Source organism: Polistes fuscatus, unplaced genomic scaffold, assembly GCF_010416935.1.
Source record: "Polistes fuscatus isolate 324 unplaced genomic scaffold, CU_Pfus_HIC Scaffold2, whole genome shotgun sequence".
In the NCBI taxonomy this organism is placed as follows: domain Eukaryota; kingdom Metazoa; phylum Arthropoda; class Insecta; order Hymenoptera; family Vespidae; genus Polistes; species Polistes fuscatus.
Genome location: NW_025113096.1, coordinates 11,067,590 through 11,092,845, shown reverse-complemented (window position 1 = coordinate 11,092,845; position 25,256 = coordinate 11,067,590). Strand labels below are relative to the sequence as shown.

General features: G+C 43.4%; 1 protein-coding gene across 1 annotated transcript in view; it reads right to left on the bottom strand.

Annotated features, from left to right (window-relative positions):
• Window positions 1-432: 432 nt before the first annotated feature.
• The window catches only part of LOC122516622 (T-box transcription factor TBX20), a 29,863-nt gene continuing 5,039 nt past the window's right edge, over window positions 433-25,256 (bottom strand). Inside the window, exons 2-6 of the mRNA XM_043634579.1 lie at window positions 23,128-23,566; window positions 16,852-17,125; window positions 11,512-11,679; window positions 11,322-11,398; window positions 433-1,997 (exon numbers count right to left, since the gene is read on the bottom strand). Of these exons, the coding sequence (XP_043490514.1) occupies window positions 1,466-1,997; window positions 11,322-11,398; window positions 11,512-11,679; window positions 16,852-17,125; window positions 23,128-23,566 (1,490 nt within the window). The 3' untranslated portion in view covers window positions 433-1,465. The remainder of the gene's footprint in view (window positions 1,998-11,321; window positions 11,399-11,511; window positions 11,680-16,851; window positions 17,126-23,127; window positions 23,567-25,256) is intronic.

The following is a 25,256-nucleotide window of genomic DNA, read 5'->3' as shown; positions in this document are numbered from 1 at the left end:
AAATACGAAGTTTATTAGTCGATCGTTCGGTGCGATCAGATAAACGCGTGGGATTACTTTAATCTCTCTCGTTGATCGATCAGCCACGGGAATATACCTTGCTCTCGTCGCACGTTACAAAGGGTGTGAGAGAGAGAGAGAGAGACGAGTTCGTGCGTAGGTAATTACTAATTGTGAGATGAGAGGAACGATTAAACCATTAACCACCTTTTCTTTTACCACGGTAATCTCGGCCATCTCTCGATCCTCTGTATCCTTGTCCATAATTTGCGTATGAATCTTCGAAAAAGTGTGTTTAGCTAAAAAGAACATTCTTAAAGGTCTAACGCTAAATAATAATCATTTTTTTTTTTTTACCTACCCAGGATGAGATGGAATAACCGCTAAGCTCGTACGTATCTTTAAAAAAAAAAAATAAAATACAAATATTTAATGAAAATTCATTTTATTTGTTTTTGTCGATCTACATCAAGAAATACGGTGTTGAAATTATGCTCTACCATCGGAGTTTATTATGTACAAATGATATCGTCTTCGAGGAAGACGCATTAATACTATCGCGGTATATGATACAACTATAAAGTCTTTCTCTCTTCCATACTCGACGTTCACACAATACAGACAGCCGTACATATACGCAACAAAACGCACACATTCACTCCGCACAAAGCATACGAGAATTATATCGTACAGGTCTATGTGTATCCTCATATATACAAACGTTCGACATTTTAAACTAATGTAGAAGAAATTTCTTATCGTTCCAAACGAAACGATGATGATAACTTCGCTTTTTTTTTTTCCCACCTTTTCTACTTTACAATAATTTTTTTCCTTCGAAGCGACTTAGGCGAATGAAACTCTCCATGCATTAGAATTTATTGGCATTGGTCGCTCCTTTCCTTCCGTATCGATGAGATTACAAGACACACCTATGTGAAATTACTTCTACGTAAACAAGGAATCGTTGGTATATCTGCGAGAATTGAAACTAAAAGAAAAAAAACGTTCTTTCTTTTTAGGTGCGCGTAAAACAGCAATTAATTCGGAGCCTTTATATAACACAAATTTACTATTTATTTATAAAGTAATCATAGATCCATTATTTTCGATGATTTTGATCGATCTTTAGGCAACTACCGAATTCCTTGATGAAAAAAACACGGCGATTCGTATGAAATGAGAATTTAATGTCAAGACACCGAACTAATTGCTACACAAAATGATATAACGTGAATAAGAATTATTTACTGTCTCGATCGACGAAATGTTCGAAATATTTTTCTTCCTAGATTAGGCTACAATTAAAACGGAAAGATAAGAACGCATTTGTTTACATCTAGGCAGGAATTTGCAAGGTCTCCATTTTTCCCTATCGCAAAAACTTGGCCACGTTGTGTGTTACATAGATAAGTAAGTAGACGCACGGATGCCAGGAAATAGAGAGGAAAAGCTATTAGGCTCGCTAATTGGGGCTGGAGGGGCGGACGCGTAGGCTCGTGGGCGGGGGGGTCCCGCTAGGATGTGGATAGGGTGCGTACCTGAGGGCGGCAGAGGGTGGCGAGGTTCGTCGGGAGATGATCGCGACCGGCGACGGTTGCCACGACCACCCGAGGGCAGTCGGGTAGGGAAAAGTCGCGGCGGCCGCGGAGTGGTAGGGGGAGGGGGAGCCGCTCGCAGCCCTGCTGGCAGGGTGCGTCTGGCCGACGGCGGCCCCGTAAAGGAGGGCCGAGGAGGCCCCCGCCGCCGCCGTCAGCCACGGGGCCAGAGCCGCGGCCGTCACGTGTCCTCCGTTCTCCTGCGACTGCTGCTGCTGCTGATGTTGGTGCGGTTGCTGCTGCTGCTGCTGTTGGGCCCCAAGGGCAGCGGCCGTCGCGGCCGCGGCCGCCGCAGCGGCTGCCGCTGCCGCCGGCGAGGACATCGCGAGATGTTCGTACAGTCTCACCGGTGGTACTCCGCATCTCACCAGCTGTTGCTCCATCATATCCATCGGATCTCTGCAAACATGTCGTTACGGCTAATCGGACATCCTCGTTGCTTCTTATTACAAAATAGCCTTTAGACAAAAGGAGAAAATTCGAGCGGAAGATGAACGCGGATAATTAGCAGGAGATTTTCTAATCGACATCCGGCGAATAGATAGAAAAAAAAAAGAGAGAGAGAGAGAGAGACAGAGGGAAAAAAAGAAAGAGAGAGGGTCAGGCTCATCGCAGTAACGCGGCGTATCGTAATAACGTGATGGATGAATTCGTACGGTCTGCCTCGCAGGCATAATTAGGGTTAATTACGAACGATTGTGCGTTCGAGCCGATCCTTCGAGCTTCGTTACGTCGCGCGCGCGGAAGATAGAGAGAGAGAGAGAGAGAGAGAAAGAGGAAGAGGGGAAATGCTAACGAGCGGATTATTGGTACGATCGCGAACGGCATCGAAAACTCGTGTGCTTTTAAGTGTCGCGACCCCGCTAGCCGATGATAATTAATGTTCCGTGCAATGCTTGTGGTATTGTGAAATATCCGAATGCACCGTCATTTCCTATTTTGCTGATTATGCACGGGAGCGGCGCGTACCAACGACGATGATCATTCGCGATAGGCGCCTTCTTAATTATCCCGCGACGTTTCTCCTAACCTTTTTTCTTCTTTTTACGACTCGGATAAACGTGACGTCTCGGCTCGATTTGTCTCCAGCTATAAGCGAGCGATCCTTCTCGAAGCGAGAGAAAAGTATTTGGTGCTATTCGTGCCTTTCGGTAGTCGAATACTCGAATACTCGAATGAAAACTTGATACTAGAAGCTTGGACGATAATTTTAACCCGACCGGCCGACGATGATACCGCCGATCGATCATCTGCTTCCCCGAAACGCACCGTAGCGATGCTGCTCGCCAGTCTGGAGATTGTCTTTCACAAACGGCGCCTGATATTTCAACGTTTCAAATCGTACGCGTCCCTCTTCTCCCTCCCTTTCTCTCTCTCTCTCTCTCTCTCTCTCTCTCTCTCTCTCGTACGCGCTAGGTCGTAAAGTAATTCAAAGCGAATAAAAGACAATAACGATAAACGCAGCACGGTTGCGTAGAAAAGGAAAGAGAGCTCCGGTGGAAAAAATGTCTTGGCTATTGGATCTCTTTCTCGGTAGGAGATAAAAAATCGATAACGATCGATCTTAACTTTGCCAGCTTGATAAAAAAGAAAAGAGAAAGAGATTGCTTCTCCCGTATGATTCGATCTCGGCGAAACGGTAATCGGCCGTTCTCTGTGTATGAAAGGTTAAACGAGAAGGGTTCGGTTACTCTTTGAAACGTTCGAAAAAGGCGCGAACGATCGAGACGTCAAAATAAAGAGGGTAACGAGAGCAGGCGGAGAGTTAGAAAGAAAAAAATGTTGCTCGAACGACCGTGACCTCTGGTACCTTTCTTCTCTTCTAGAAATTGCGGTAAACGGGACCGATGAAGCAGTTTTAAAATCGTTCACAGTTGAGAATCAAGCGACGAGAAATGCTAATTCGTAAGAGAAGTAAGCGAGGAACAATGGGGTCCGGTGTGCAGTTCCTGCGTCTCGGTTACTACGCGTTGGCCTCATACTGCTTAGCATGTAACACGACACCAAGCGTAGAAGCGAAAAAGAGGGAGGGAGAGAGAGAGAAAGAGAGAGAGAGAGAGAGAGAGAGAAAGGCACGTTGGGCGCGCTCGACCTACATACACGCAGCAACACACTATCGTGTACTGTGCCACGTAAGCACGCGATTTCTGGGCCCTCGCAGCAGCTTTCGGCCCTTTGCCCAGTCACCAAGGGAAAAGGGAAAGGGATTAGGGAGCCTGCGGTTAATCGGCCCATCCCCACGTTTCGAGCGACCGGACCACACACCGACTTTGATCGTTTTCCTTCCTTCCTTCCTTCCTTCCTTCCTCCTTACCGAAATGAGCTTTTCGCGAGTTAACCATTATTCATTGAAATAATGGACGGCCTGTTTATTAATACGGTTTATAAATGTTCGCGCCGAAGTACGTTATCGAACGCCATCCATCTTAATTCGTGTTCGTTGACGAAGACATCTACGCGAATTCATTTGGTATTTTCAATCGGTATCTTTAATGTCGATCGTTCTGTAACGCATTTAAGAGCCTATACTTTCACCTCGGTCGGAGCACCAGGTGCAAAGGATTCTTTTTCCATTTTTTTTTTCTTCGCGACGAGCGCAGTCCGATAAACATCGTCTCGGAGATCCGGCAGGACGATACGTTTGGTAAACCAATAACGTCATCGTGTCGACACTTTGAACGCGGGAGGATAAAAGGCAGCTGACGGATATCTTCTTCTTCTTCTTCCCGTCGTTGAACACGAACGAAACACGAACGAAAGATAAACGATACACGATCGATACGATATGGAAAGAAAATCGGGACATCTAAGACTCTCTCGCGCGGGATTAATGATCGATGGAGGAAGAGGAAGGCACCTGTACCTATATTCGCTAAACGGAAATGACGTTATTGGTTGCAACGTACTGTTCTGGGCCAGAGAGAACTATGCCGACTACGGCGTCCTGCCTTCCGGCCTTGAATTATATCTTTAATGTTTTCATAAAGCTTCCTCATGTACGAACAATAAAAGCCCTAATTACGGTGGTTTCGTCGGGACGAAAGAGTTGCCCCCGGCTCCTCTGGCTCTATTACTATTCCCTCTATGGGCGCTCCTGTAATTGTTACACCGCAATAAATATTCCTCATCGATCTGACGAGTCTGCGTTTCCCCGTAATGGCGCGGTTACGCTCGAAACGTTCTAATTAGAGGCCACCGCCGTTACCCATTAAAATGTCCATGACGTTCGCACGGCTACACCCTTTGGGAGAGAAAGAGAAAGAGAAGGAGAAAGAGAAAGAAAGGGTATATTCTCGTCGCCTTCTCTTTATTATTATTTTTCTTCTTCTTCTTCTTCTTCTTCTACTTCTTCTTTTTTGTCTCGAGAGCAATCCATACTCGAGTGGCTCTGATTTTCATCTACTGCTAAAAGCATTAGGTAATACGTTTTAAAGAGAGACCGATTTTTTCAAACGTTTTTTCAAACTCGAAGCGTTATGAAGGAGCGGCGGAGGGCGGAGTGTGAAAGAGTCGGCTTTGCACGGGTCGCGATATTAATGCCGAATGAATTCCATCGAGCGGGGAGCCTGTTATTCTCCGTCTACCCTGGGGCTGACACAGGGCATTAGGTAAGTGGTAGATAATAATAGGTTACACCCCACTGATGGCCGAAGGTAGTCCATCGAACGGTGCGGTTGGACTCCCCTTCGCTTTCTCTCTTCGCGCACTCTACGCACGCATATAGATATCCTATCAACGGGACAACCATCGAATCTTATAAGGATTTGTCCTGGAGATGATGTGCCATTGACCAATCGAAAAGACTACTTTTTGCGATATTACCTGCGCGTATTGGTAAATCTTCGAATAACGTGAGCCCTCTCAAGGACGATACCTAGGACGAGAGATTAGTCAAAGAATTCGAAGGAACAATGCTTTTTCAGAGGGGCAATATATGAATATATATACATATATATATATATACAGATAGATAGCTAGAAAGAGGAAGGGAGAGAGTGAAAGGGAGATGGACGAGTGTAACAGCGAAGAAATTAATAGCCATAAAATATGAATAGAAATTAGCAGGTTCGGGGTGGCGTGACGCGTTTGCTCGCTCATTTCCTTTCGGCGCGTTGAAAAACAACAAAACAACGAAAATACGGTCGAGCCTGTAATTTACCCCGACTGCCGCCGAGCGGGCGCGCGTGTGCGCGCGCGTATGCGTAGATCTCACACGTACGTTCACGATTCGACTCGCGATGCATGGTTTTCTATGTATGTACGTTGATAGCATATAGCAGAGGTATATATTCATATAACCGACCGATAGCAGGCTAAAACCGAACGTTCACGTTAGGTGTTCCTCGCGAGCCTGTTGCTCACGGCTCGAGTCGTCGTCGTCGTCGTCGTCGTCGTCATCGTCATCGTTGCACGGTAGGTATGGTAGGTAATGATTCGGTAATGACCCTGACGCCTTACTTCCCCCTTCCCCCCTCCCCCCAAAGGTGCGCGGGATGAAGCTCTCCACCTCTTTCTCTCGCTCCGATTACCACTACCTGGGCATCTTTCTTCTCTCTTTCAAAGACTCTTCTCTCGAGGATGCACGGCGAGACCTTTGTTTTTGCGTTTTAAACGGCGGTTATTAGGTTCGTAGCAGTCCCCTCGGTTTCATCTCTCTCGCTCTTACGGCAAGGCTGGCTCTTTTGCTCTCTATTCATCTCGCTCGCTGGCACTTTGGTAATGGGGCCTGCTAATGGGCCGAGAAGACTTTGGAGTATCGATGTCTGTGGTGCTGCCGGTGCCGCGGTCAAAGATACACTTCTACGCCAGTAGAGGAGAGGAATAAGTTGGTCGTGTGCGTAGCGAGAAAAGGGGTCCACCGTGCCTCGGCCGCGAGAACAACATCGGGATAGAAATGGAACAGAGAGAGAGAGAAATAAAGAAAAAGAGTGTGTCCGTGTGCGAACGTTCGCGCGCGCGCCCCCCAAAGAAAGAAAGAGAGAGAGAGAGAGAGAGGACGAAAAGACGGATGGTAAGGCGGAAAGTGAGAGGAAAAGAGGGAGAGGGCCAGGAGCGGCAGCGGTAATGACAGGCCGTCCGCTCTCGAAGCTAATATAGATGAATGCCCTGCCCTCCTTGCCCTGCGGAACGAGGGAGAACGGAATCGCTCTCTTTCCCCCTCCCCCTCCTCCTTCTCCTCCCCGCCCTATCTCGTCCCTCTCTTCCCCCTGGCATCTCGGAGAACGACGAAAGCTGCCCGGTGGCGGCAATGCAGGGCGAAATGGACGCGATCCATCCCTCTCTCTCTCTCTCTCTCCCTCTTTCGCTTTTGCTCTTTCTACTACTCCGAGCGCATACGAGAGGTAGGGGGCGAGGGAGAGGGAGAGGGAGAGGGTCTATCTATCAGCGCCGGCGTGAAGTGGGCGGGAGCATGCGCCGTATTGCCCCGTACGGCCGCTCTCTCATTAACTCTGGACGCCGCCGGAGCCCGCGTTGGACCGAGGAGGACCGCAGAGGATCGCGGAGGGATGCTACTCGCCGGCAAAGGTAGCAGAGGTAGCCGCCAGCCTCGAGAACGCGTTCGTGAATGCGTTCGTGAACGCGTTCCAAACCCCGTCAGGAATTTCTTATTTTCTCTCGCGATCGCAACGTTACAAACACTTTCGAAGAGAAAACTTGTATTCTTCGACGACAACGTAAACGACCTACTCGTCCACCATATTGAAGATATCGAAATTGCGAGCATCGAGGAAGGCAATTTTTTATCGAGTTTTAAAAGATTTTCAATATTACGTACTTAATTAATTGTAACTATCCTCGCGATCTTATAAAAGTTCACTCGAGAGTAGGGCTGATCTTCTTGATGTCGATGCACTTTTTTACAAGTATCCCATTAAACTCGACGTATCGCGGCTGCTCGAGCGTAATCGAAGGGGAGATCGAAGGGCGGATGTTCGACGAATCGAGCAAATTTTTAAATAAAATCATAAAGTCGTGAGGATAAATCGAGAATCATAATTTCGAAACGTATTGCTTCTCGCGCGCAGGCCCGGGCCTCTCATTAACTCCGGACGCCGACAATGCCGAAGATCTCGCGAAAGGGAATCCAACGGGAGAGAAGTCTAAGAAGCATCTGTTTTCCTCCGAGTCTTGGTTCCTCCTCGTATTCCGCACTTTTAGATCCCACCTACGTAGCTATGGATTCTTCCTGAGACGGGAAGTGATTTTCGAGCGGCTTCGAGCTGGAAAGGTGTTCGATCTCTCGGCTGGGGTCAACTTGTAAAAGATTCGAATGACGATGCAAGATTCGAGTGACCTCGGTTTAGGCAGGTGCTGATTTGGGGAGGGTCACGGAGAACCGACAACAATCCGGGAAGAGGTCGTGCACTTTTAGGTTCGAACCTCCGATCGTATAATTAGATTAATATGTTGAGGTAAAAGGCTTCTCGTTGGCAAACCACGGAGATGGATCTTTCGATGCATTTTTTTTCTTGCCGAAGATCGAATCGTCTCGATTCTTCTCGTCGTCTCATCGACGACGACAACGACGACGACGAATAATAAAGAAAATGAAGTGATAGAAAGAACGACGGTAACTTAATCCCTGGTATTTAAATCTTCGCTGTTAGTATTTCGTAATTAAGAGCGAACAAACAATTTAATTAAGATCCGCCCATCTTCGATCGTGGCGCGCAGGTGTAGCGAGTAGCGATTCTCTTGTCTGTCCTCGTCGTTGTCGTCGTCGTCGAGAAGGTTCAATAAAAATAAAAAAAAAGGGAAGAAATGTTGGAAGCGAGAGGTCGAGTTATTCGAGTTTCGATCGTAAAAAGGGGGAGGAGAAAAGTTTATCGGGTGAGCGTTATCGATTCGTGGACACGCCGTTAGTAGCGTTCTTTGTGCGATTTGCATAAAACCTTGAATTGCGCTCGAGCGAGCTGCCGGCGCTGTCGTTAACAATTTAGTGGGCGTGTTTGCAATTTGCGTCGACTCGACCGGACTCCGCGTGTCCGTGCTCATTATCGCGCGAACCCTTTTCAAAGTTCGCATCATCGTCGAGAGAAAATCGAGGACAACGATAAGGATAACGCGTTCTAGATGATCGACAGAGAGAGAGAGAGAGAGAGAGAAGAATAGAACTCTAAATTATCGCCTAACTTGGCCAACGTCAAGTTGACGATCCTAAAAATCATTGAGGAAATCAATCGATCGATCGATCGAAAAGATAACGGTGCAAAAGATGGCCGAGAAAGTGTCGGAAAATTTGTCCGATTATAATTTCCACTTAAAGTGATATACACCGGTTATTTATAAATAAAAATTCTTTTTCAAAAGCTACGTTCCTGTTTATACGAAACGATCGAGAGGATGGAACGCGGGTACGAGCAGGTGCGTCATCGTTCATGCAGATAGACGATCGTGGATAATAAGAAATCGGTCGAGAGAACGCGTGCACGCTTACTCGCGGTAAACCTATCTAACAAGCTGTCGTGCATCGTTTAACGTTGTAGAAATTTTGTAACTTAACCTAGGACGCGATCGATCCTTGTCTCTTTCGTTTTACAAAACTGTCTCGCAATCAGACGTTTGTACGCGTTTACAATTAAAGTCATTCCGAGCGATACTTTTTTTCGTTTCTTTTTATTTCGTTTCACGACCGACCATAATAATATGCCACGAGTTACGCGTCAAGTTAAATACGACGATTCTTGAGAGAGTTAATTTTATAGAAAAAAAAAAAAAAAACAATGTCGAGACAGAGAGAAATACTTATGCAACGTTCAAGGTTTAATCGTAACAAGATTAAGCAACATTGTCGTACTCGAGGTAAATTTTAAAAATCGACTAAAAAAGTTATTCGCGTAGATTTTTTATTTTTTTTCTTCGACTGTCGTTGAGGTCAGATGTATTTTTGTTTTTCTTCCGATTTCTGCTCAATTTCGAATCCTAATGTAATTCCGTACTTCTTTTCATCGAATAAAATGATTAAAAAGTGTTATAGCTGTGATACTAAAGTTTTTACCGGACCAATTACTTGTAATTCATGCGATATTTCATTACATCCTGCTTGTTTTCTGCGGATTGGTCATTCATGCTGTGGGAATAAATTTATTAATTGTGATCCTCAGAGCCTCTTTATGTCTATAGCCTCGCAGGACGACCTTCTGACCATAAAAATCCGTTACATTATACGAGATGAATTTAACAATATGAGAGATGAACTTAAACAAAAATTAAAAGATGACATTCGACGGTTAGATAATGATGTTAGTGTCAATACAATTCGTGTCTGTGTCATTGAGGACAAAGTGCTTGAACTTGATCAATTTGTTAATAGATCTGTTATCGATAAAGAAATCATTGGGGAAATTGTAGAAAGAAAAAAGAGATCGTTCAATTTAATTTTATTTAATCTCGAAGAAAATAAAATACTACATCACCACGTGATGACTTGGTGAAGGATATTCTTTCAAAAATCGACCCCTTGGCACATCAATTCTTTTGCACAAAAAGTATAAGAAGGGATTATCCTAATCGGATTCGTCCTGTTTGTATCACTCTCGCTTCAAAACACGAGGTTTTCACTGTTTTGATAAACGAATCAAAGTATTGTGATCCTGTTTCCATCAGTCAAGATTGCACTGAGGTTCAACAAGACCATCTAAAAACCTTAAGAAATGAGCTAAGGACTCTAACGGACAATGAAATCATCAATACGACTATCAGATATATCAACGATATACAACAAATTGTCAAATCTAACAACCATCAAAGAACTGACATTAGTCTCGAGGTTTAGTGAAACCTTTTAGAAAAAAATTTAGTGAAACTTTTTAGAAAAAAATCAGAATATTCCTGGCCTAAGAATGAAGTTTAGTGAATTCAAATGTAATCTGGTGGCACTGTCTTTTAATCATGATGTTAAATTTTTTGTAAAAGTGTTTCTAATTATGAACTTAGCTTAAAAAGCTTCAATGTTTATAGACTTGATGATACAAATATAATGCGTATAATCAGTTCTCTTGTTGTCAGTTAATATAAATTATAACATGTAGAACAACTGTTTATCAGTTTTTCTTTAAATTCAAATCGATTGTTATTGATGGTGTGTTTATTCCACCGTGCATTTCTATATGTGAAGCCCATAGTAAATCTATGTAAGAAGTTCTCTTGCTGATCGTTAAAGTTGGCCAATCCGCGCTTATATTTAATAATAAAAACTAAGAAATCAGATGAAATAAATAGTATGTTTTTAAATTTCAATTATTATCATCGGCATATTGATATATTTAATCAATCTATATCATTTATAAAATATTATCTTAATGTCATCTGTAATAATATTTATTTTCTATTCTTTTTCAACGACGTTTATTTAACTCTGTATTAATGGGATTATCCCATAAAATAAATAAATAAATAAATAAATAAATTACTATGAGCTTGAGAAAGAGAGAGAAAGAGTAAAAGAGAGAGAGAAAGAGAGCGAACAAGAGCAACAAGAAGGGTTCCAAGCAATTACTTGATAAATTATTACCTGCTACGCGATACGTGAGATTTCTCGATCGTAGAAGTAACGTTGCTGCTCACTTTCCTGACAGCTTTTGCGGCTCTCTTACCATACCGTTTTCAATAACTTTGCACGATAACGACACTTTATTAATTACCGGCATGCTAATCGCTCGCTCCGTATGATTTCTCGAGAAAATTTTATTTCGAATTTCGAATTAGTATTTTTTTACGTACCGATCGAAATCCGTCAACCTCGAGGAGTCTCTGAAACCTTTCGCGAACGGATTACTGTCGATCTTCAGCTTGGTGATCTGCGAGGAAAGAAAAAGAAATACAAAAAAAAATTAATATTGCATGGATAGATTATCAAAGTAATATAACATATAGAAATCGGTTGAGTGTATTCGATGATCAACGCTCTCACCAGCTGATTTTGATATGCCGTGACAGCAGTGAAGATGGCTTCAGGGAAAATGAACGTTTTGTATTCTTCTTTTCGAAGATCATTGATCTGCAGATTGTTGTCATCCGTTTGTTTGCATCTGACCAAATGTATTCTGGGTTGATACTTGTGCATCGAGTTCAATACTATCTGCAATCAAAATCAAATCTCGTGTACGTACGTTATATTATATAATATTTAAATATGAAAATCGCGAAGGATACTTGAGAGTTTTTGGGCCGCTCGTCTTATTCCGCGGCATCGTCTTGAGACAGAAAATCGATTGGAAATTCATAAGTCTTTTATCGAGCATCCTCAAGCGCGTACTCGGCTGCCTAGACGCACGTGTAAACGTACTACATGTTACGTGTGTAGACGTACGTTGGCGCGAAGAACTCAGATACGGAAGTCAAGTTTTTACGTTGAAACTTTAACGTCATGACATTTGCCACGGCAAAATACCGTTATTAAAGTTGGTACGTGTACGTACGCGGTAGTAGAGATAGCCCGGAGAACGATCGAACGCAATCGAGCACGCCTTTTTACCAACTATCGACCCGATGTGCATCCTATACCTATACCAGACGCATACACACCATACGTGTGCGTTATTAATCGATTTACTAATTAACCTCGCACGCGTCTATACCCTACGATATACCTCTAACGATATTTATAGCCGGGACCGACGGGAAATTAAATATTACGTTCGTATGGTACCGATCCTAAATCAAACCTACTACAATTCTCTTTCTTATAACGAAAACGATAAGACACCTTTTTTCTTTTTTCATTTTTAATTATTTCTAATTTTTGAAAATAACTTTTAATGGCATCCTAATTTCCTCTCTGAAAAGAAAAATAAAGAAAAATATTGAAAATTTATACGATATTTGTTTAAGAACGATCGATTGATATTAAATCGATTTTCGCACTCGAGCGGCGCCGATACGGCGCCCGGCTCACATTTCAAGTGTCAACTCAACCAAAACTAATTACAGAGTGTAGTATTTATCAAAGTTTGTTTTTTTTCGACATATAAATGAATAAACTGATAATATGTTATTATTTCTATACGCTTGTTTGTTTATAAATGTTTTTAAAAGTACCCGTAAAATGTCTACTTAGTTTGGCCGAAATCGTCTCGAGTTGCTGGTTCGAGCAAACGAAAAAGGCCTCGAGTGCAAAGGGTTTAAAACGAAAATAAATGGACCATTCGAATAAATCGATTTATATGTCGCGACTTTTCTTAACTTATTTTCAAAAGAGAGAGAAAAAAAAAAAAAAGAAAAGTTTAGGCAAAATGGTAAGATGCGTGCGTGAGTCATCTCTCTTTCTTCCCTCTCCCTTCCCCTCATTTCATCTTTTCCTTTCACTGTCTTTACGACGCCACGAATGCCAGTCTCCGTGCGAACGAGACTCGAAAGTCAGGGCTGGCGTGAAGGGCCCCAATACCCAAAGACTCTTCGGGCCACCTGCAGCCGTTAAGTTTCAACAGTTGCGCCACCGCAGCCGCCTCTATATTTCATATTAGCGATAATGTAGAAGTCCGGCTACTGACTTTTCTCTTTCCTTCTCTCTCTCCCTTTCTCTCCCTCTCTCTCTCTCATTCGGTTTAGCTAGACACGTCCCATTAACTAGACTACATTTTCACAATCTTGTGGAAAAAATTGTTCGAGCGAAATAAGACGAAAGATATTCCGTGTACGGGTTGGTGTAACGTGAGGTGCTCTTGAAAGTTTCTTTGCACCTCAGTCGAGGTCGTTCGTGCGTGCGAGCAAAACGGTGAGCGCTTCCACGGATTATCCGGATCTACAGTGAGCTCGTATCAGAGCAAAATGTGAGGGCGTAATTACGCAAAGACTACGAATTATAGGTGTATTAATTAAACGGGCTACGGGCGCGTAATCGAGCGTATTTTCTTCTCTCCCCCCTTCTTTCTCTGCCGCTACAACCTCATTGATTATAACGCTCGTAAATTCGGCCTCGGTGGTCGTCGCTTCGAAAAGCAAGGCTCGAAGTAGCAAGACGAGGGTCTGACAAAATGCTCAGATGTTTACATTTTCACGAGTTCCACTAAGGGACAAGATTATCTTTCAAAGACTTCTCGTATAAGCGGAAGAAACGAGGCTCGCACATAAACACCGATAAGGATCTAGAATGCAGTTCCTAATGCTGGTATGCCAGGTAAAAAAGAACCATTGTAAGAAAATCTGAGAGAGAGATGAGAACATCTATACAGGGTGATAAAAAAAAGGGATCCGTGATGAGTAAAAAGTGTCTAATTAATACGAAGTCCTACGATAAATTTGTTCGATGTATGTACATAAATAAACTTTTATCGCGAGTCCCTTGGCATAATATATTGAGTTTACACAGAGGAATTTGCTTAGAAAAATAGTGGATGGAGATAACCTTGGTTGATATTACTTTTCCTTTATTTTCATAAGAAACTTATTTGAAACTAGTGTACTTACGTGTATAATACGTGATGTGGAAACTAAAAGTTAAGGGAAGAGGTCCTCCAATCGGTGACGGGTCGAGCTCGAGGAAGGATCACGATCGCGATATCACGAAAAGGAATCGCTTTATGTTCTCGATTATAGTCCTTCGGAATCCCGCAGCGCGTTCCTATTCGTTTTCTCGGGGCGAGTTGGCGCGGCAGGACATCCTACTGTAACTTGTCAGGAGTCCAATTTGCTCTACTCTGTTCGTTCTGTCGTCCCGGATAACCGAGTTGGAAATCGCACGCGCGACTACGTCGCATTCTCGCAAAGAAATTCTGCACGTAAAGAAATCATTCTTCGATTTATCAGCCAAGCTCTTACCTATTCCCCCCGGCTTCGAACTCGTATGCGCGAAATTTAATCCTCCCAACTCGAAAAAGCTCGAAGAGAGAACATATGCGGTCGTGAGAATTGAATTTCCTTTTCTTTTTTTTCTATTCGCGCAAAAAAAATATTCTCGCGTTGCGTGTTTCGTCAACAAACCAGCGACCAAATTCTGATGAGAAAAGTTTCAAGAACATTGAAGTGTAACATACACGTACTTACTTATGTTAGGATAGATCGGAGAACTGAGGTACATAGAAAAACGTGTTGCGAGCGATGAAAGATTAAAAATGATTTATAAACGTTTATAAATCTCCTCGGTACGCGCAAATTCCTATCTTTCGAAAAGCTTACTCCATGTTAATTCGATCAAATAACTCACAAGAGGTGGCTACGTAAGTCACGAGTTTATCGCTCCTTAATCCTCGAGATTAGGCTACATTAATCAGAAAAAAAAAGAAAAAAGAGAAGAAAGAAGGACACGAAGCCGTGCGGTTTTCCTCAATTATATCGCGCTAGTTTTTTTCACCTCGTACGTAACCACCTTAGTAATAGGCACGTAAAGAAACGTAAGTACGTTATCAGACTTTACAGGAATTCTCGATTATCTTGGCGCTTTTATGCGTTGGGATAAAAATAGAGGAACATTTAGCGAAAGGCGATAGAAATCTCGATGAGGGAGGAAAAAGAGAAAGAAGAAGATGGGTGCAGGTGGACGCTCGCTTCTTTTGGACCACCGTGTAGTAGCTGGCACGCAGGCGGGGGTCTTATAATATCGCGTCATACGAAACGATGAAATAGCGGCCGTAGCGAAGGAATGTTCTCTCTACCACTCGAGCCCTCCACTCGGACTTGACTGGCGGTTGGGTGTTGCGTTGCGTGGCTCTCCTCGAGCTCGACCGTTTTGCTTCTCTTTTTTCTTTTTTCTTCTCTCTCTCTCACCCTTTTACACTTACAATGGAAACGGACATTCTCGTGACTCCACGATTATCAGAAAATCTATCTGTCCTTTAGAAAAAGAAGGTTCCTATTCCGGTTATCGTTATCGTCGAAATTAGAATTGTAGAGAAGAAGAGGGAGAGAGAAAGAGAGAGAGAGAGAGAGAGGAAAGTTTGGGTATCCTCGAGGATTCGAAAGAGCAAAACGCGAGGGAACGGCCTCGAGGGAGATTCAAAAGGTGGTCAACGGGGCCGGGCGTGGGCTACCCGTGATCATCATGACAAAAGCTTCGGGCAAACATCCATTCAATTTATTAGCTTATAGGCATGCCGGCGTAGTACCCACTATATACCACCTACGACACACCGCACCACACCACCGGTCGCCTATAATGATACCAACATTATGGCTGTTCCGCGAGAGCCGCGTACTGACGCGACCCTCTTTCTCTCTTTTTCTTTCTCCCTGTTTCCCTCCTTCCCACCCCGTCCGCACTCCGCGCGTTATTCTTCTTTCTCCCATAGAGTTACACTTTTTACGGTTAGCCTTCCTCAGTCAGTGATATTTCAAGGGAACGAGCAAAGAATAGGCCTATATCTGAGAGCATTCTCCTCTCTCGCACCTTTCTAATTTTAAACCGGAATCGCGTAGCATCGTCTACCAATTTTTAGTAGCGCTACCGATTTTTTTTCTCCTCCCTCGGATCGTTCGGCTAATTCGAACGGAAAGGAATAAGAGGTCGAGAACGAGCTCGTCTTTTCGGTGAAATTCTTTGAACGAGAATCCTTCCTTCGCGAAAAATCGTTTCGCGTAAACCGTTCGACGCGAGTTGGACGCCCACGATTAAATAGGAGGATCGAACGTGAATCGATGATAAACCGCGTCCTACGCTCCTCTCCTTCTATTTTTTTTTCTTTTGATTTTTTTTATGAGGCAATTTTAGTAGCGACGAGAGAAGAAAACTCGTCGAAGAAGAAAACCGAAAGTGTAAGTCGAAGGAGATCGTGAAAGACGGCACTGTAATCTTTGAGCATCGTCGTCTTTCTGGGCCGTCGTCGATGAAGACGCGCTACGTCGTTCGGCTGAAAGTTATGCGACGTTATTCGAAGGAGCGAAAGAGAGGGAAGGAAGGAGAGTCGATTTGGCAAACGATCGAATCTCGTTTCAGCGCTGTCGTTCGAGAGTAAAGGATAACGTCCCTCGTGAATCCTCTTCTCGTCCGGAGCTCGCGAGGACCGATTTCTTCCCTCCTCTTTCTTCCTTCCTTCTTCTCGAGATTTCACGAGATCGAATGTCCTCGTATACGGATTCAGATACCGAGGAGATACTAAACACGTTGGTTATATGAAATCTGATACGTAACGATGCCCATTGCGTTTTACGATCGAGCGCTGTTGCGTTTCGCGGATCTTCTAGCAAACTGGAACGCGGATAGAATTAAAATCGAGTAGAGGTACCGCTATCTCGAATATGACGATATCCAATATCAAACTTTAAATTTGCCGATGTTAAATGCTGTCAAAGGAAATAAAAGATTATTCATCGAACTTACCTGACCATGCTTGTCCATGTCGTTGTTCGTCAACTTAACCTTCTCGAAGGAGACGACTTGTTTCGCGAGCTGATCCCCGGTGAATGGTGAATCCGGATGCACGTAAAGACGAGGGGGTGCTGGGGGATCGGCCTTTCCGGCCACAAGCCAACAGCTTCTGTGATAGGCGTATCGATACCTTTTATTGTCGACCGGCGCGATGTCCATCAAAACGGCGTAACGCCCTTCCGTTTTCAATCCTCGGAAGGATACTCGACAGGTGGGAAACATCCGTCTGTGAATCGAAAAAAAATAACGTCTCTTCTTGTTAAGGATGTTTGGGAGGTATGTTCAAATGTTATGAAAATAATGAAAATTTATTATTATTTTATGTCTTATTTAATGCATTAGTCAAAAGTCGAAATTTCAAATTGATTTACTATGTCGTTTGAAAGTTATCGTAATTTCAAATAATTACTGTTTTACATGTGGTCTTATGGGGATTCAGTCACATGACAGATGCAACACGAAAATAATATAAGATCAAAAGTAATCTAGCGTCCTAAATTTTTATTTTATGTAATTTGTATTCTCTTAAACTGATTTTGAACACAGTTTTATTGACATTCGCTAAACAATTATTGAGACAAAAATAATAAGCAATTCGAAAATCAGATTCTTACTCGATAAATCAACTAGTTTATAAGAAAGTGCGGCAACACTGTACTCGGATGAGAGTTCAAAATGTGACTAGTTTTGAATACAGTACTAGCAGCAAGAATATATTTTACCAGATAGATAGAAATAAAGAAAATTCTGTCTGTTCACTTGTACATATATGATACAGAGAAAAAGGATAGAACTAGTAGAAAAACAAAAGACAAATATACTGTACAAACAACTTAAAAAATTAATAGTGTTATCACGTTTTTTTCTATTTTCAGAACGTTAAATAATTAACATTAAAAATATTTGTCATTGAAAATGATCAAAAATAAGAAATATGTAAATGTCATAATTAATATTTAAGCATTATTAATACTTCGTTAGTCAGAATTGATAAAGGATTTAAATAAAAATTGTTTTCGTCGTTAAGTTAAAATCAAGGCATATTCACTGTCAAGATTTACTTACAATTTTTTCATATTATTTATCATTTCTAATTCGATTCAACATTATTGGTAAAATTGTTTCTTTTCTTAAATTATACGTTTCGGTTCTATCATTGACATAATTAATTTATTTCATAACATGCTCTAAAACATAAATATTCACGAATTTTTCATTTTCAGCACTTTAATCCCCAATTTTACCTCCCAAACACCCTTAAATCGCTCGGCTCGTAAAAAATAAAATCGAGTGGAAGAAAAAAAATGAACTATCGATAACTAGTACGACATAACCTCTTTTCTTTCGGTCAAAAACGATGACCGAAAGAATCATCGGAACGGATGATCAAAAATTTCTCGGATCGAAGGGGACATCCTTTCGTTAGGAGCGAGTGACCCTTGAACCTCGTTACATGCAGACGACTTTTCAACACCTTCAACGTCGACGCGCAAGCGCCACGGCGCGGCCTTGAATTTTTACCGAGCCGACATCGAAGACCAAAAAAGATTTCTTTCAAGTATATATAACCGATATTTCTTTGTTGCGATCGTAAAAGTGCCTTTCTCTTATCGCACAATCTACCGACTAATTTATTTACGTTCGATCGGCCATGATTCATATTCTCGCGTAATGTTATTACCTAAGGAGCTCTGGCTAATCCTGATTGATCGATCAATTAAAGATACGTTAACGAGTATTCGAGTCAGAGGCGACACGACGCACCAGCAAAATGGCTAAACGCGTTTCGCGATAAATATTAGATTGGCGCGGAGTTAACGTAACGTTAGATTCGACCCAGTAGCCTATTCAAGCATACGTAACTATCTTTTGACGATTTCGACTTATTCATAGGTAATCGGACAAAGTGCGGAATACCTTCGAAGGAAAGGAGAGTGGGATTTGATGAAATGATCGGTACGCCACGGCGAACGTGTCGTGGTCGACCGATCATCTGTCCAGGGCCGTGCAATCATTCAAGATACAAGCGCGGAGAAAACTCGTGCGAGAAGCAACGGTGCCACCGTTGTTCGTTATTCAACGTGGATGGAAACGACGACAACGACGAGGACGATGACGAGAAGAAGAGGGAGGAAGTCGACGTCAAAAACATCGAATTACCTGCTCGAATAGACCAGGAAACGATTACGAATGTCGTACTCGTCAATGTAGCGGTCTCGCAAATAGCAATTACCGAAGTTGCAAATTGTCCCAAAGACAACGATAAAGATATCGCTCTTTGTTCGGAACGAGAGGAGTACTTCAAACATCCAGCTGGTTGTGTCGAAGCTTGCACGAAAGATACCGCGACCGAGTACAATGAGAGAAGCAAAGTATTGCCAATTTCTATGACCTATCTTTTGGCTGTTTGCATTTACGCGATCATTCATTTCCTCGTCGCCGTAGTTGCTTGGCGCGAATCTCTCTACGAGGCTTTCATATCGAGTCAAGTTTGCGGAATTGCTGCGTTGATTATTTATAAGATTTGCGGCACCATTCCTTTGTAATGAAAATTTGCGATAAATTCCCGATAGATCGATCGTTTAGTTTGTTCTTTGATCTCGTTTGGAGTTATTCGAGTTTAGCCGTAGAGTTAGCCGCTCCTCCTCGTTAAAGGCGAGAAACACAAAGAGGAGGGACGTGCTCGATGAAAAGAAATCGTTTGAAAACGTTGGAGAAACCGCAAAGAAGGCCGCAACCGCTTTAAAGAGAACGACCGCAAGGATGATCCTTTCGCAATCCGTGAGCGGGAAACCTTTCCCAAGAAACACGGCATCGACTCGCGTGACGAACAAGTTCGCGTACGTTCCAAAGATTGCTACTCCCCGTTCCTTTTGCGTATTCTTCAACGAGAGAATCTTATCTTCCGACGGATTTTTTCCATTTTATTTTCCCCGTTTGAAAAAGATACATAGAAGAAAAGATGATCGTCAAAGTAACGATCCAAACGATTAGCGATCGCTTTATCAACGGCGTATCGTATATCCTATTTACCGTTTCCATCCTCGTTTGACGCCGTCAAAATTGGTTTTTCTTTTTGAAACTAAGCGCAACGTATCCTCGGTTCATCATCGTTTAGCCCCGGCAAATTAAGCGGACGCAAAGAGAAGCTCGATTCCATAGGCCGTGGCTAACGAGAGCATAATCGCGAGAACGGCTCGACCCTCGAAGTCGTTCGGAAAGCACCCTAAACCTTGCCAGAGTTCCTTTTCTCTCTCTCTCTCTCTCTCTCTCTCACGCGCGCGCATTCGGTCTCGCTGACGTACGCGCGTGCGGCCAGAGTCGCTTATTCACTGTCGAGAAGGATATAGCCTGGAACGGGCTCGGCGAGCAAAATAAGAAGAAGATAAAGAAGAGAGAAGAAAGAAGAAGAAGAAGAAGAAGAAGAAATAGGGAGTAGGGTTCGTACAAATGGATTACGGAAGCAGTGGATATTATACCGATCCGAGTGGCCATCCGACTTGCTCTTCGCTGTTTGCCGTGCTAACGACTTCTCTTGGCCCTGGCCAGGTGGTGTCGCTATTATAATTATACTTTAACCCATATCGTACCCTCTCCTTTGGCTTATTCTTTTCTCTCTTTTCCTCTCGCACGCTTCCTTTATCTGTCCTTTTGCATCTCATCCACCTTCCGTTCTCTTTTTCTCTCTTTTCCGGCGGCCTATCTTTTTTTCTCTTTTTCCTCTTCTCCTACACATACGGAAATATATATATATATGTATAAAGAGAAAGAGAGAGAGAGAGAGACACGATTCTCTCTCTTTCTATGTACGCCGAGACTCGTCACGCGTGTGCTGAACGCCTATGATATAGGTTGGCTGGCACCTTGATGAAGGGTTCGCGTGACGAGTACCCTCCATATCCGTTGCTATCCTCCTCCTGTCTCTCTCTCTCTCTCTCTCTCTCTCTCTCTCTCTCTGTTTCGCGTCCTGACCTGCTCGTCCACACCTCCTACTATACTACCTCTGAGAGCGACGGAGGCTACGATTTAACGTAGGAGGAGGACCCGTACTCGCTTTTTCCTCCGCATATTGCCACGACTTGTTTCTCCAGAGCACGGAAATCGAGCTTGGGAAAAGAACCTTTCGTCATTACAATATAACTACTTACTTACTTGTCGAAATATAATCTGTCATGGTAGATCGAAGCAAATTTTATGCAAACAAAAGTCTCACTCTTTCAAATGGTTTTTGTTTGCCAATTCGACGGTTGGTTTATTCGAAGGGAATGAGAGAGAGAGAGAAAAAGAGAGAGAGAGAGAGAGAGGGCGTCAACGTGGGAAAAAGAAACTTTAAAAGCATGATCCTTGGAAAGAGCGAGAAAGAAAAAAGGGGAAGGGGGAGCGAGTCCTGGCACCCCGTCGTGCCAGACAATTCCACCTGATTGGTCCGAATTCGTATTGTCACTCTAGGAGAGACTGACGTTTTCGTTCAACCAGGATTTCGTGGCAAGTTTCGTCGTGTTAACGACGCTATTCGTGTATCGCCCACGGTGTAATAATACTTTTGATATATCGATCGGCTCAGTCAACTTACCATGTTTCTCTGTCTCGATATTTTTAAATACCGCACACGGCAGGATCTAATGTTTTTTATTGAACGGTACTCGAAATAACATTGGATCAAAATGTATGAAATTGTCGAAGTATCGATCCATTCTCTTAATTCGTCTTCGGCTCGTTTTCGCAAAAAATCCAAAGGTTAATCGAGTGCATTAATCGCGAGTTCTTAAAGGGAACGAACAAATTATGGCGAGCCGTCGAGAAGAAAAGAAAACCAAAAAAAAAATAGTCTCCGTTTGGCGTTAAAGTCTTGCTCGATTAAGTTACGATCGATTTGCAACTTTTAATCTCACATCTAATTTTTTTCTTCGCTTCCCTCGTAAAGTCTCTTTCCACTTGAAGGAAAACTCAATTAGGAATATGCGCGTTTACGATCATCAGAAAAAGAGAGAGAGAAAGAGAGTGAGAGAGAGAGAGAGAAGGAGAGGTTAGAAAGGATCCCTCGTAAATAGCTATAAATCGTGCTGACGATCGTACCGTTAATAACGCATCGACGTTTATCTTGAGGATGCGTCTTTATTGATGACAAAATCGATTGATAATTCGAGAGCGAATATAAGATAGATAGATATGCATGCATTTGTAAAAAGCGTGAAAGCCGATGGCCTTTAGCTCGGCGCTTATTCTTTTGCCCGAGAAGAGGAGAGATAATGTCCGAGCCATGGCAAAGCTAGCGTGACAAATAGAAGAAATGCGAAGAAATGCGAAGCGTTTCTTTATTTCTCAACGTTCATACGTCATTTCGACCGTTATCTCGTTTCTTCGTAGGAATCTATTTAACGTCTTTACTACGGCAGTACACGGCTCCTATCGCCGTGAAAAATCATCGACCAGAGAGAGAAACCGTAATTTTCTCGTCTCGTATTAATTAACCGAAAGTGATTATATCGTTGGAAAAAGTATCCCATTTGAACCGAGAAACCAAACTCGCGAGCTATTATAAAGTAGATTTTACTTTAGCAATTAAGGATTGAGATACGAGTTCGCTAAAATGTTGATAATGTTCTTCCTTCTCCCTTTTCGTCTCCGTCTCCTCCGAAAGTATCCGAAGCTAAGCAGCAGCAGTGGTTGTTGGTAGAAGAGGACGACGGCGAGTTACGCTAGAGTGGATGGTCCCTCTCGCTCCGTGCACAAATATCTCATAATTCCGACGTGGTCACGCATCCTGCCGGGCCGCAGCTGCGGCCTCAACTTTATTAACATACCTATAAAAATGTGTGCCGCGCGATGTTGTATCCGCTAGCTCGTGCGCGAGCGTGCTCATGAGCGAACGGCATAAATGGATGCAATAAATTACATCTAAAATTCCCTTTAAATATCTCGTAAAACGTCAGTCAATGAAATCCATTAGTTCAGGTACGACTAACGCCGTACAACGGACGCGCTTCTATTTTCTTTTTTTTTTTTCCTTGTCCAGCCGTTCTCGCGTAATTCGCTCGGAAATTAAAGAGGCACGCTTCCCTCTTCGAACCTTAAAAATGAACACGGTTTTGCTCCCTCCCCTTTGGCACACGTTGATTATGATAAATGAAAATTGCTGTCCTCCCCGAAACTTTAGTTTCCCTTTCCTCGATCTTTTAAAATAAGGAAAGCGATGTAAGCGAAGCGTGGTAACGCGTTCCTTCGTACCGTCCGGTCTTGGTGATGATCATCTCCGTGCCGAGTTCGTTGAACTTATCCCACAAATCCTTGGTCTCGAGCTGACACTCGACGTCTCGGAGCTCGTCCGAGTTGCAGCTCGTCCTTAGTCTGTGCTTTCTCTCATGATGCTCGGTGCAATTGGAAACGCCATTAGCCCCGTCGTATTTCCTCGAGGAGCTAGAGGACGAGCCGGTACTGAGATCGTCCGGAAGCCCATGAATAGGACCGTCCTCGACGCTGCTGCACTCCTCGACGTCCACGTCTACGTCGACCTCCTCGTCCTCCTCGTTGGTAGACTTTTCCGTTTCCTCGCAATTCTCGACCTCTTCCTCGACCTCGCAATTCTCGACCTCTTCCTCGCCCAAGAGAGCCTCGTCCGTCACCACGGTAGCAGTCGCAACGATGTTCACCGGGGACGTTCTCGCGCCTGCAAATTAATCAAACACAACACAAAATTACTCTCCCTTGTAAGTAAATAAGTACTTATACTGTGGCGATCGTCCGAGGAGAGAGGGAGAGATGAAGGCAAAAGATACGCAAAACTCGGAGGATAATTAATCGAACCGAGTGCACATCTGCCGCTACGTGGTCGGCGCCTAATTAAACCGTCAGATTTGAAGAAAGGTACAAGAGACCGCTTCGAGACCCGCGTTATGTACACAAAGGTAATTGCTTCGTTTTCTCGATATCGATCCGTTAATTTGTACGATTTGGCAAATACGGTATGGCTCTCCTTCCAGGCGATATCTCAAATTGGATCCGCGAGTAACAGGACGAACGGTGGCAAGTGCTTCACTGCAAAACTAATGCTAACCGACACGATACGCGTTTCGCGACGTTGAAAAATTATTTAACGTCACCGGGACCGTTTTTCTCTCTCTCTCCGACTCCCAACAAATAAAGACACTTAAGAATATTTATTTCAGGTTCGATAAGGAAAAGGCGTCGAGCGTAGAAATGAAGACGCGCAATAATTATCTATTGGATCGAGACGATTAACGACGAGTATTGGATTATTCGGGACTTTGACCAACTCCGCGCTTATTCCCAGCAAAGGTAGTAACGGCTGCCAAAGGCAAACACGCTTTTTATCGATGAAGAAGAAGATAGAACGACTCGATGAGGCCTGAGTTGACGCATGCACTCAGATGCTATCGGAAATATAAACTTTTCTTCGTACTTACATATATAGACCCTTCGCGGCAACAGGAAGATTTAGTATCTTCCTCGTATCATTCGCTAAACTTATGAGAACTAACGAGTAGAAACGCGCGTGGCTTTATAATTTCCGGTCGAATAATTAGCTCGTTAATTACAAGAGGAGTGCGTTTCTCGAGAGAACCGCCAGCCGAGTTGGCCCGTCTTTTGCTCGACTATTCCGTATTTTTTTTTCTTTTTCTTTTTTTTTCTTTCTTTCTTTTTCTCTTTCCATTTTTACACTTTCAAGAAAAAATGGATTATCGTCGAGTTACGATAGCCGAGAATACGCAGATAAAGGTATTCACTCGGACGAGTGTTTGCGATAAGAGGAGCAGAAAGATCTGTGGAGTTGCAACCAAACTCGATTAGAGTCTCGACACTTTGTAAACGACGAGAGACTCGACGAGGCCCGCGTAAATAATCGTATTATAATATCTAATCTCGCGGCTGTGGGGAAACCAGTCCTTACATCCGGATTACACGGCTGGGCGTCGACGTGGTCGAAGCAAAGGCTTGGCAGGCAGCTTCCCTCGAAACTACCGCTTTCTGCTCGCGCATTTTCGCGATTAACGCTTTGCTTTCGTTAACGCCTTGCTTGTACAAAGTCGACCCATCCTTCGCTTAATCGTCCAACAGTACGCAAACAAATATGTTCCTCGTGATACGAAAATCTAACCGTCTAACCTTACTCGTAACTCGTGCGAAACTTAAACCGTTATTAGCAAAAGAGACTGTCATTCGCGTGGGAAGAATTCGCGGTAGACGGTGACGGTCTGACGTCTGAACCCGTTATGAAGATCGTCCAACGACGAAATCCTTCCGAGCAAAACTATCCATTCGACGTTGCTTACCGTTCCAGGTCCTCCTCCTCCTCCTCCTCCTCCTCCTTCTTCTTCGTCTTCGTCTTATCTCTCTTC